This window comes from Psittacula echo (assembly GCF_963264785.1).
Source record: "Psittacula echo genome assembly, chromosome: 24".
NCBI lineage: Eukaryota > Metazoa > Chordata > Aves > Psittaciformes > Psittacidae > Psittacula > Psittacula echo.
The window spans coordinates 1,732,961-1,745,571 of record NC_137759.1 but is presented as its reverse complement, the minus strand read 5'-3'; the positions used below and the strand labels follow the sequence as shown (position 1 = coordinate 1,745,571).

At 50.9% G+C, this 12,611-nt stretch overlaps 1 protein-coding gene across 4 annotated transcripts in view; it reads right to left on the bottom strand.

Moving 5' to 3' along the window:
• The window catches only part of GATAD2A (GATA zinc finger domain containing 2A), a 54,431-nt gene that overhangs the window by 4,417 nt on the left and 37,403 nt on the right, over positions 1-12,611 (bottom strand). For 2 of the 4 annotated variants that reach the window (XM_080633938.1, XM_080633939.1), the window contains exons 4-10: positions 8,249-8,378; positions 7,632-7,763; positions 4,311-4,442; positions 3,065-3,232; positions 2,106-2,385; positions 1,391-1,680; positions 342-525 (exon numbers count right to left, since the gene is read on the bottom strand). In XM_080633938.1, coding sequence (XP_080490064.1) covers positions 342-525; positions 1,391-1,680; positions 2,106-2,385; positions 3,065-3,232; positions 4,311-4,442; positions 7,632-7,763; positions 8,249-8,378 — 1,316 coding nt within the window. Of the gene's footprint in view, positions 1-341; positions 526-1,390; positions 1,681-2,105; positions 2,386-3,064; positions 3,233-4,310; positions 4,443-6,221; positions 6,312-7,631; positions 7,764-8,248; positions 8,379-12,611 lie in introns of all 4 variants that reach the window. The other 2 variants (XM_080633941.1, XM_080633940.1) reach the window with 2 other exon arrangements.

Sequence of the window (12,611 nt, the reverse complement as noted above, 5' to 3'; positions counted from 1 at the left end):
CCACCAGTCAAACCCAACTGAATTAAACTCCCAGAAATGAATGACAGACTCCTGCAGCATGACACTGGCTGCTCAGGTGGCCTCAGTGATGCACAGTGATGTTACATCTATTTAGTCTCTTTATAAATGTGCATTTTTATTTGGTCGCATCACCTTACTGCCCCTCTTGATGAGCTCCAAAAGCAAGTGTCAACACCACGACTAAGAGCAAAGCCTCAGCACTATCAGGCTTTCATGCAGGAAGTGGCAAAGAGAAACCAACCTTACCCAAAGAACTATGATTGTTGGACAGAGTGCAGCTAGTAAGTACAAAGAGAAGAAGCTTTAGAGAAATAATCTACCTGTATTGATAGGAGTCTTCTTCCAGGCGGCAGCGCTGCCCTTGCTGACAGGTCTCTCAGCATGCTTACCTGGCCTACTCCCAAGTGCTGCTGCAGACGATGCATTCTGCAACTTGGGTGACTGGCTAAATGCATGCAACACTCCCCGGGGAGCTCCAGGACCTCGAGACATCTGGCTAGAAGTCTGGCAAGAGATCAAAGAGTAAGACAGGCATTGCAGGTTGCTGGCTCTCAAGTACAATCACCCGGGTGAACCTTCACAGCCCCTCTTCTCTCCTCCCTTGGCTGCTTCTGCCAAGCCTGAATTATTATTTCTGCTACCAAGCCTACTATAGCTTTGGGGCTGGAAACTTCCAAGACTTCTCTGCAGGAAGGTAAGGATCAGCTTTCTGCTTCAGAAAGCACCTGTAAGGATGAGGAATTAGAATCAACTGCAAAGCAGCAAAAACTGTGCCGTGTGAGCACCTCTGTACACAGGCAACGTCACTTCCTTGTCCTAAATAACCAGTACCTTGATTATTTCAAGTCAGATCAGCACTTAAGCACTTCCTCCAACCAAAAGGTGGCTTTACCAAGTGTGTGAGACCCAGGCTGTGTCACAGAGGGTTGCCACCATCACCTTAAAACTTCACAAGCAACACTGTGTGCTCTTGGCTCAAGCCTTTTCCCCCCACCTCTATCTTAGGTCAATTGACTCTTAAGTCTTTCCATCTGGCACATCCTAAGAAAAAATCTGGAACAGACTTTGCAGGATGTGAGTTAAACACCCTGGATAATTCCAACAACTCTGCAGAAAAAGAGCATTCTCTTCTGTTCTTCAGGTACAGAGAATGTAACCGAAGTATCAGGTCCCTGCATGAACAAATCCCACTTTAACCTGCCTGGTTAAATCAGGACCTGGTTAAGCTTACGCTCAAACACACACATGGCAGAGCTTAAAGAAAGCTAGGTCATGCTTCCGTTTCATGCCTGTACACCAACGTGCATGGAGCCACAGGACTCTTGCCCCATCATCACCAAGATTTGGCTCCTGGCAGATGCATCCTCACCTGCTTGAGTGAGTGGTGCTGCACTATAGGGTCTGACTTGGTCTGTACAGGAGCTGAGGTCTGCTGCAGTATCCTCTGCTCGATCTCCTGCTCCTGCTGCAGTGCTTTTACGAAGGCAGCTTTCAGTCGGTTCGTGTGCTCAGCTTTCAAGGCCTTTTTCTGGTTGGATGTCATGCAGGTTTCACACATAATGATGCCGTTCTTCTCCTCCCTCCAGCGGCAGGTGAAGTCAGTCTTACACTGAGCACACATGTAGGGCTCACGAGATGATACAGCCACCGAAACTTTACCTGGAGAACACAACCAGCTTAGCTCAGCTCCATCTGGGGCTTCTATGAATCAACAATACTTGAGAAACCTCAACAATATTCCAGCTAAAGGAAGGCAAACCATCCACCCTTCACTCTCCTTTTGCATTTAAACCTTGAAACTCTTTGTATGTGTGAGTGTGTGTGTAGGAGTCCAGCAGATACTTCTTTAGACACTGATTCAAGAGTTTAGTGGTGGTGGACAAGCAAGGGGCTGGTTGGAAGCGAACAGCTCTGGGGAGAACTGGATGCATTTGAGAGCAATCTTTACACTCAGGGTCTAGAATTTCTTTAGGCTATTTTAGAATTTCAAATTATTCAAGAAGGTGGATCCCGGATTTGACCGTGCTGCTGCAATGGAAACATTCCCTCCATGCCTCCAAGAAGCATTTGGAACGCCATCTCACCTTGAGTTTCCAGCAGATTCTGCACTACTTCTTCCAAGCCCACTAAGTAAATGAATTCGTTATTGGCTGCACTGGGCAGGAAGTTCATCTCGGGTGCAGGAGGTTTGGGAGGAGGGATCTCCAAGAGCGTCTTCTCCAGCTGCTTCCGCAAGGCGAGCTTGGCAGCGGCCTGCCGGCTGGCCGGGGACTCACCAGCATTCCCCATGGAAGCGGCACTGCTTGGAGTAGCATTGGCCTGAGCGGATGTCACGGATGTACCTTTGATTGAAGTTGGTGAAGCCTGGGAGGAGGCATGGCACAGGTTAGGGACACGGCACAGGTCAGGACACACAGCTCCAACCCCTGCCACGGGCAGGGACCCCTTCCACTGGAGCAGGTTGCTCCAAGCCCCTGTGTCCAACCTGGCCTTGAGCACTGCCAGGGATGGGGCAGCCACAGCTCCTCTGGGCACCCTGTGCCAGCGCCTCAGCACCCTCACAGGGAAGAGCTTCTGCCTAAGAGCTCGTCTCAGTCTCCCCTCCGGCAGCTCATTTACAGCACCTGTATGGCAGCATTAGTAGTAGATGTTAAGTTGCTGCTTCAGTGTCTCTCAGGGTTTCAGACAGGAACTCTGTTCACCAGAACACACATTTGCCCTTCTTAAGGAAGGAAAAAAAAGATAGCCTCATGGACAGCTTCATATTGAACCATCAAATATGAAATGAGGCACCAAATTCAGTTCAATGAAACAGATATTTCTCCCCAAGACTCTGTAATGGTGTTCTTCATTCCTGCGTACAGCATGTGTACAGAGCAAGTGGAAGGACATGGGAAGGACAAGGAGCAGGAGAGCTGTAGTAGGAACCAGCCACCTCAGTTTAATGACAGCAAACCACACCAACCAGACAACGAGTAATGGAAAGCATTTAGCTCTTCCTCTGGGATGTCAGGCTGGGCACAGAAGAGCCCATGGCACTCACCTGCGGGATGTTGACCAGCAGGCTGGTGTTGGGGACGTTGGCCACGCGGATCAGCCCTTGCTGGATGATTCTCTGCCCCTGAATCTGGACGCTGGGGACCGAGGCGCGCGGCGCCAGCAGCAGCGGAGGTGGCCCCGTGCTGGAGTGCTGTCGGATGTTGTGGATTTGCTGGGGAGAGACAGAAATGGGCTGATGCAACCGTGCCAGGAGTGATGGGGGGGGTTAGAGAGCGGGAAATCAGTGGTGGGAGTTGAATGGGATGAGATGAGGCAGTGGCAAAGGAGGGAATGGCAAGAGAATGTGGTGATGACATCTGTGGCAAAATGTGAAGAGTTTTCCCTTTCCTGCTGTCAAAATGAAACAAGCAGAATGGAACATGAAAAGATGCTCATTTGTGAGGCCATCACGTTAGAGTCAAACCAGCCAAACCAGTAATCTAAGTTTCCAAGTCAAACTTCTTTCAAAGTCCATCATTGCTAAAGCTGTTTCATTTGAAAGGCATTAGGAAAGCTACTCCTCAGAACGTGTTCTTCTCCATAATCAGACCAGAAAGAAAATGAAATACACCAGATCTCTACCTTCCTTCTCACTGCTGGCTGTGCAACACACCAAAGAGACCTCGCACTGCAAAGAAATCCTCATTTAACAAGGAAATGTTTGTTCCCTGATATCTCAAGAAGTCGTCATTTCAGAAGAGCATATCAAATCGAGCATTGCTTCAGTGCCACCACTGTTTGCTGTCAGAGGTGATAAAGACTCTGCAAAGCAGCACTTTCAGCCCCGAAGTCGACTATCTCATTTCAGCAGCTCTTATTCAATCACAAGATAGACACAATGAGGGAGTTTTTGCATTTGAAAAGGTGAAATTGAGATGATAGAAACAATCGTGAGGGGGGAAAATGGAAGAAGGAGAGACTGGGCTTCATTTCCTCTGCTGCTGCTCTCCTAAAAGCAGGTGAAGCTGGTAGCCTGTAAATTAACCCACAGCCAAGGGAAGCAGCAGTGCAGGTGAGGCAGCTTCCTCCATCACCATAGCACCTTCTCATGCTCCACTGGAAGCGTATGAGACAGCATAATAAATAAGCTTGGAATGATGCAAGAACTTCCAGTGGCAACACATCTAACTCATCTTAAGAAATCCCAGCAGGAAGTTCACAGGTTCCCTCAGACGAGCAAAAAGGTGACTGGTTTAGTGCAGATGGATTAAGGAAAAGCCAAGTGGATCCACCACAAGGGAAGCGCTTACCTGTGCTCCTCTGACAAGAGGTGGCATCACTATCTGCGTGTTCTGCTGAGTTCCTAACTTGGAAGAAGTCTGCTGCCCTCCACGGACCAAGGGAGGAGGAATAACAGTGCCTGGTATCCGTGTAGAAGAGGTCTGCAAAAGAAAGGATAGTTTACTCTTACTGTTTTGTTCTGGGGTGTTCCTACTCATGCTCTCTTCTGCTGCTTGCTGTGCTGATAAGGCAGGGTCTGAAATCTTATGGACGCGGTGGCAGTTCGGCTACACACCCAGGGCTTGCTCTCCCCCATCCTGCACAGAATCCAAAGGGTGAAGAGCAATCCCGGACAACATGTTCCCCTGCCCTCCCACCGCTGGAGTTCAATAGCTCAAGGACTGTTATACTGAGACACACCAAGAGGGACACCATAACCCGAGTGGGACAGTGGGGGGACACAGTGCAGCTCTCCTCTCTGGCTGATGGGATGGATGCAGCATCTCTCTTGAGCCCATGGAGAGACTGGAGGGCAAGAGATGGCCAGGCTGTCTTCAGTGCAGTCAGTGTCCAAGAGGCAAAAAGAAGCGTATGTTGGGGTGGAGGGAGTAAGAGACTGGGGAATACAAAACTGCTGTCTTCAAGGAGAAGCATGGGGCAGACAGGAGTTGGAGGTGTGGGCACGTGCATGTACGTGTGAAGGGAAAAAGAAGAGACAGGTTTCACACACCACTGACATTCCTGCAGCCCACAGAGCCCAAGGAGCACCCACTGCTCAGGAGCAACCAACCTCTCCATCTTACTCATGTGGCTTTACACATCTCACCACTTCCCTTGCTCAGGCCCCAGCCTCATCATCATCTGTGGATGAAGACTTCTAAAACCACTCAAGCTCCCACTTCCATGAGTTACCACGTGCACACACAAGTACACATTTAGGCAGGTGGGAAGTTTTATCCCCTTGTTATGCCTTTTGAGTGAAGACCAAAGGTTAACTCAACTCCTGCACACAGGAATTAGTAGAGTTGTTGCAGTCAAGCAAAAGCAGACAGAGGTTAATTTGCCCAAACACCATGAGTTAGACAGAATCAGTTCAGTTCTGGATTCTGAGCTCCCAGCTCTCTGCTCTGTCCAACCGCAGGTTCACTGTCTGACCACTGAAGGTGTAACTTGTGCTCCAGTTCCTCTGAAAGTGCTGTCTTCAGTGAAGGCAACTTGCCTCAAGGAAGAGATTATTGCAGCTGACAGATGGCTGTAGGTTTTGTGGCTGTTTCCCAACTGGATAGCGAATGTCCCCCTTCCCTCGAGTGGCGCGTTCCAGGGGATCTTCACTTTTCCCAAGTGAAAGCATTTTGTGCTGACGCACTTTTGAAGTTGTTTCGAATTAGCCCAAGGTAAATAACCAGAAATGGTTTCAATCCAAGAGCAAAACAAGACACTAGAGTCAAGAGGCAGATTAGGCTGACAGATGTCAATTGCCTTCCTTTTCTTATCTTCTTCCCCAAGGCTTTCCAACATTCCTTTTAATTTCGTCTGAACCAAGATCCCTCCTACCACCATGGGCCTTCCAGCCACCAAGCCAAAAGTAAAGATCTTGGCATTCACTCAGCCCTTAGTTAAGCACACTGAGGGCACAATTACATCCTGAGGGTATGGCAACAGGCTGCCACAATATTTCTACGCCCTAACTCCATGGCATCCTCTTTATGGACATCTGGATGTAGAGTGGATCGGGATGATCGGCCACTGAGAAATAAGCTTCTGAGCATCACCTCCCTGTGACACCACTTTTATCTCCCACCCCAGTCATTCTTCGAAAGCTTAGAGTGGGGTTTTGGGAGTTCAAAGCTGGCTCCAAGCCATTCACGTGATGGGACTGTCCTGTGCACCTCGTCCTCTGCTCCATGCCCTATGCCTGGCAGCCTGGCCCCCCCACTGACCTGGAGGGATGGCTTGCCAGCAGCAACACTCTGCGGTCCCCGCACCAAGGGCGGAGGGGTGGCCACAGCACTCCCAGAGGAACCAGCAGGCTGGAAGAGGAAAAACCAGAAAGAAAGCAGACGAGTGTAAGGGTGTAAAGCAGGATTACAGAAGCTAAGGGAATAAAAGCAGTTTACCTCCTTGTACCTCAGGAAGAGCATCTTCAGAGACAGTGGGTTCCCCCCTCCCCATCCCTTTCCTCCTCCAAGCATCTCAACATGCACATTTAAATGAAGAAATTATTAGGTAAGTATAGATAAGATTATACCAGGCAAATAAGAAAAAAAGTTTAGGAAAAAGACTTTAGATCTTAAGAAGTTTAGGATATGCCATTTCACCCTTGTTAGTTCAAACATCCAGAGCTCATTGCTCAGTGTTCAGCAGCAAGTTGAGTGATCCAGATACTTGCATTAGATTTAATCCCATCTACTCAAGAGCTCGTAAGTCTGGGAGAAAGACACCAACAAACCAACCCAACCCAGCCAGGAGAGCTGCTGTTAACATCCAGCCACACTGAGCAGTGCACTTACAGCTACACATCGCCCCCATCGCAAAGCGCAGCAAGTCAGCATCCCTCGCTGTGAAATGAAATGGTTTAGTTGCCATTGTTACAGGTACTTGAAGTTGAGCTGGTGCCTTGATGGCAGCACGTGGGGTGCTCGCACACCCCCTCACCTCCCAACCTCCTCCACTCTCCTCTGCACACAGCTGCTCTGCCAAAAAGGGAGGCTTCTTTGCTGGGTTAGTGTCTGATGAGAACAGCATGCAGTTGTGTGAGATGAGGGGTGGGGAGAAGGAGAGGAGGAAGAGAAGGGAGCTCAGAGTGGGAGGACTGAACTGTCCCTTCCAGGGGGAGTTTCTGGATGATGGAACAGTGTGGCTAACCCCAGACTCATTTCACCTGGAAGACCTGGAATCCACACCTGGATTTCTGCCACGCAGCACAAAACGCAGCCCTCGGCTCCCAGAGCCTGGGGTTTGCACTCTACCTGTCAGCACATTGGTTATGTGCAAGGATCTCCTCCACATATCTTTCAACAATCTCCAAATGGCATTAAGGACTGGATGGAGTGTTTAATAAGTGTTAAAGTGTCACATTCATAAACACATCTGGGACTTAACAAAAAGATCTTCAGCTTTTGAATACAGTTCATAGGAGAAACTGTCTTGTCTTGGTCTTGGCAAGACAAAAAGGAATGGTTCACAGGAGAAGCTACTCCAAACTTCATCAAGGTTTTATGAAAAGTAGGATATGCTTTATCTGAAAGGGCTCTTACGTTCCACAGGTTCCAGCAACTACCCCAGTTACTTCATTCCTTCCCTCCCCGGTTCAAAAGATGAGCTGTAAGCTTCTGTAGGATGATAAATACCTTCTGGATAGTGGTCTCCTTCTGGATTTGACTTTGCCGCAGCTTTTTCAATAGCACAAGTTTTGCTTCTTCTAACCGTAACTCTTCTTTTAGCTGTTTAATCATCCTCTCCCGCTCCTCTGGGCTGCTTTTCTGCAGGGCAAGAGAGGATGGGAAAGCAGGGAGAGGGAAGAGGGGCACACAGATACCATACAAGTTACAACAAGAATTTACAGCCCTGTAATTGGCACATGTGGCTCAATATCACTGCCATACGCTGCATGGACACAAACTGAGCATGGAGCAAGAACTCAAAGGGGAAAAGAAAGAAGGTTTTGGAGTTGTTTTCACAAAACAAGCCAAAAACGCAAAACAAGGAAATGCAGTTCAAATAAAACCTTGGACAACAACTCTGTGTTGGGTTCTGTTGAGTAAGGGACACTGTGTCCACCAAAAAGCCCATTCAGAAAAAGAAGGGCATCAGCCTTTAACAGCTCCAAGATTCCCCACTTGCAAATCCATCTTCAGGAAAGGATGGATCCACCTGACCTGCAAGCACAGGCACCTCTGCAGGAGCCAGTGGTGTGGTTGGTTTTTTTCAGCTGGCACACTAAGAGTGAGTCAAGACAAGAACTCACCATGAGCGCCTCTGTGTTGGTCTCTTTTAATGCTATTTTGGTTAACCCATTCATCCTAGGGCTGGAAGGTTCATTGTCAGATAACACTATCACGTCTGGGGAGGGGACTCGCTTCTCTCTCTTTAGTTCACTGCAAATCAAGAGCAAAAAACAGAGAATGGGTTAATAAAACGAGGCAAACTACTACTTTATGCTGCATTTCCTAATGCTGATGTCTGGAAGTTGTGACTCTTTCCCATCCCGGTTACTGAATCTGAAGGAAACTCAACACAAACCATTCACACTCCCTCACTTACCTAAGTTTAGGTACTTTATGGCATTATCTTCTTCCTACACCAAATCAATTCTTTTCCCCTGGAGCAGTCTCAACACCACTGAAACCCACTGAACCACATCCAGGCTTATAATGATTTTGACTCTTTTTCTGCCTTTAACACTCAGTGTCTTGAGTGCTGGCTGCACCTTCCACCTGAGCTCCTGACAATAAATCACCTCTTGGCTTCACTGCTTATGGTTATCCTACAAGAAGAAACTCTTAAGCTCCATGAACCAAAAGGGACAGAGGTGACAGGATGTGACAGCAGACGCCAGTGCCTCTCCTCCACTGCACAAGCCAGTACCTGTCAGATCACCTCTGGTAACAGGATTTGGGCTTTCAAGCTGTGAAGCCAAAGAATTTCAGATCAAGCCTTTCAGCATGGGAGGCTGAGAAGTTGAACAGGAACAGGGCAGCAAAGTCTTCTGCAGCACCCACGTAATGGCAGCGCTTGAGAGAAGGCCGACAGCGAGCATTTGAGGACACAACACGAGCCATTATTTTGTTCTGCTTTAAACCCAAAGCCAGAAGCAGGAGCAATCAAGTCGCAAGTGAGAACCTTCTGTGCATCGCTGTATGAAGGAAACTGCAGGAAGGATTTGTCTCAAGCAAGATGAAGCAAGTATTTCAGTGTGGTTTGTTCTACCCTCAAGGATACCCTCATGTGGCACATGAGCTTTGTCAGTTAAATACCAGGCAATTACTTCTCAGACTAACCAGCAGTTCTACACTTAACTGACCGCCACATTTAGCAGGAATGCAATGATTAACAGAAAGGAATCATTAGGATCTTCTGTAGCTCCAAAGAGGCTATTCCCACCAACCGATGGCACTGCGGAGCTGCGTCCCCCCGGCACCTTTAGGAGACGTGCACCCGCGGGGAAGGCAGCAGGTATCAGGTTCCGGACGCTCCAAAAGCAGCTCAGACACTGCAAACCCCAGCTTCTCAAATGCCATTTCCACGTCAGTGAATGAAGAGCAAGGCAGAGGAGTGTCCTCTAGAGGGCGCAGCGCGGCAGGGAACTCCAGGCACCGCAGCTCCCCGCCGCTCCCAACAGGAGCCGTGGCACACGTGAAGCATTCCCAGCTTTTCCCTGTACCTGAACCGGCTCAGGTCGCTCTCGGCAGGGCTGGGCCGAGCTCTCCCTGGCCCGGGGAGCTGCTCCCGGCAGCGCTGAGCACGGACGGGCTGAGCTCGGGGCTGCTGAGCCCTTTTCCCGATGGCAACTGCGTGAAGGAGCGACACAACCGGGGTCAGGCGGGCGCCGGCTGCTCCTCGGCAGGCTTGGAGCCTAGATCCCCTCCTGCAGAGCAGGGGCAGCGGCCGCGGCTCACACAGACACCGCTGGAGCAGCCGAGGAGCGCACTCTGAGCCAGTCCTGACACAGGGGCTCAACCAGCCCAAGGGCAGGAAGGGAGCCGTGAAGCGCTACGGGGTCAGCACGGCCCCGAGGCCAGGGTGAAGGGCTCCATCGAGCGCTCCCGGCCGCGCTCCGCAGGGAGGTTGGGGGGACCCGGGAGCTCCAATGGGACCACCCCGGAGCCTCCGCCAGAGCCGAGCTCCGGCCCTGCTCCAGCCCGACCCGGTTCAGATGGCGGCACCGAGCGGGGGTCACGTGACCCGCCACCAAAAACCATGGCAACGGCCGGTTGCAGCCGGCACGGCCCCGCAAGGCCTCGTCTTGTGCGGTGAGGCCGGGAGCAGGCACCGGCACCGCCAACGGAGCGGGGTCCCCGTGCCCCGGCATCGCGAACGGAGCGGGGTCCCCGTGCCCCGGCATCGCGAACGGAGCGGGGTCCCCGTGCCCCGGCATCGCGAACGGAGCGGGGTCCCCGTGCCCCGGCATCGCAAACGGAGCGGGGTCCCAGCAAGGAGCAAAGCGAGCAATAGGGGAAAAAGACAGAAAAGCAGCCCCCAGAGCCCCCGTCCCGCACCACGGAGTCCTCCTGGTTCAATTCCCAGCCGGGATGAGGACGGCTGAGCTGAAAGATGCTGCCAGCTGAGCCCAGCCTTCCCTGAGACAGCACACAGAAGGAAACGGTAATCCTGGACTGGCTCCATGGCGTGTGCTGGGGGCAGAGATGGGACCGCAGCAGCCCTTCAGCAACCGGAATAGTCCTGATCCTTGAGGAAACACATCGGAACTCGGGCAAGGGAGCTGGAGCACAGTGTGATGGGGAAGGGCTGAGGGACCTGGGGGGTTCAGTCTGGAGAAGAGAAGGCTCAGGGGGGACCTGATCGCTGCCTACAACTGCCTGAGAGGAGGATGGAGCCAGGAGGGGCTGGGCTCTGCTCCCAAGGAACAAGGGATGGGACAAGAGGAACCGGCCTCAAGCTGCACCAGGGCAGGTTTAGATGGAGCTGAGGAACAATTCCTGCCCCATGGGGTGCTCAGGCATTGGCACAGGCTGCCCAGGGCAGGGCTGCAGGCACCGTCCCTGCAAGTGTTCACACACCATGGAGACGAGGCCTCAGTGCCATGGGTTAGTGGTGGCCTTGGCAGTGCTGGGGTAAGGGTTGGACTGGATGAGCTTGAAGGGCTTTTCCAACCTGGTTGATTCTAAAGGGATGAGGAGCTGGGGTGGACACCGCTACAACTTCCTGTTTTCCAGCACATGATGCTGTTCCTGACAGCTACATTAGAAGATGCTCACCGAGGAAAAGCTGCCCGAGCAACCACTACATTCAGATTCTGAAACTGGGGATCTCCACAAAAGCATTCCTTATGTATGGTCCTTATGAGGACCATCTCCACACTGCCTCCGAGTCTGCAGGCATGCGACTTCACAGAGGAAAACCCTTCCTGAAGTGGGGAGACACCCTATAGTCCTTAAGGCAACACCACACTGATCACAGCAACCGAGCCTACTCAGTGTTCCAGGATCTCCCTCCTCAGCAGCACTGCACATGGAACGAGGCAGCACAAGAGGGAAGTCCAGAAGTGTTCAGACCAGAACTCGGTCTTCAGAACCGGGTCTGCTTCCCTCTTTTGTGAGCCTGTGTCAAGCAGAACAATTCAAAGCAGATGTTTCAAAAGAAGAAAGACAATGGAAATATCACCACTTGGAGAAAAATACTGCTCATCATGTGGGTATCTGCCCCGCTCCTCTGACCCTTCTCCTCCGAAGCCATCGGGCAGACCCTTCAGCTAAATAAAGACATTGCTCTATCATTCTCCCTTCAGCTTCCCAAAGTCGCTGTCTCAATGGCTTGGACTCGGCGCTGGAAGATGAAAGTGGAGCTGCTGCCCAGCTCCCTGCACCCATGTAAGCATTCCCAGCACTAACAGCACTGAAGCGAGCCACGCTGGTGTGAGGAACCAAGCACAGAGGTAGACTCAGCTTTTCTAACAGATTTCCCCTTCGTGCAAGATGGAAGTTCCCAGAAAGCACAACGGAGGAGGACGAAGCTTAAACTTAACACGAATAAGAGAAGGAGACACCCAGGAACTACTGGCTCTGGTGTGGGGGCTCATGCTGCAGCTTCGGGAGCTTCAGGATGCTAACAGAAGAGCTCCTGTATCTCAACAAACAGCCTTTGCATTCCTCATACTGCTCCAGAGGCATTACCCAGAGAATGAGCTGCATTCACAGAGCAGATCCTGCCCATGCTCCAAAATGCCCTTTCGATCTCTCTTCCAAATAAAAGAGAGACAAGGGTAAAATCGATGTGCTGCTCACTTGGTTGGAGTCACAGAACTACTGACCTGAAACGTGCCATCCCCCCGAGCAGAGCAGGAGCCCTCCCCAGCCTCATCCTGCTGATCCCAACACATCCCACCATCCGCAGGTAACCGAGGGAAGCGCCACAACTGCTTCAGGCTAAAGCTTCATCTGCATTAGCAAATATGCAACAGTTTTGCCTCAGTCCATTCAACAACTCTCATCCAAAAATACTTGGCAAGGAAGGAAGACAAACAAGGAAAGAAAGAGCAAAGCAGTGGGGATTTTTCTTTTCTTCCCCCTGGAGATGTTTTATCTCCATGAATCAAAGAAGCTGCAATGGATCTAGCGACTGTGGTGTGAAACTGAAGCAAACAAACTCCA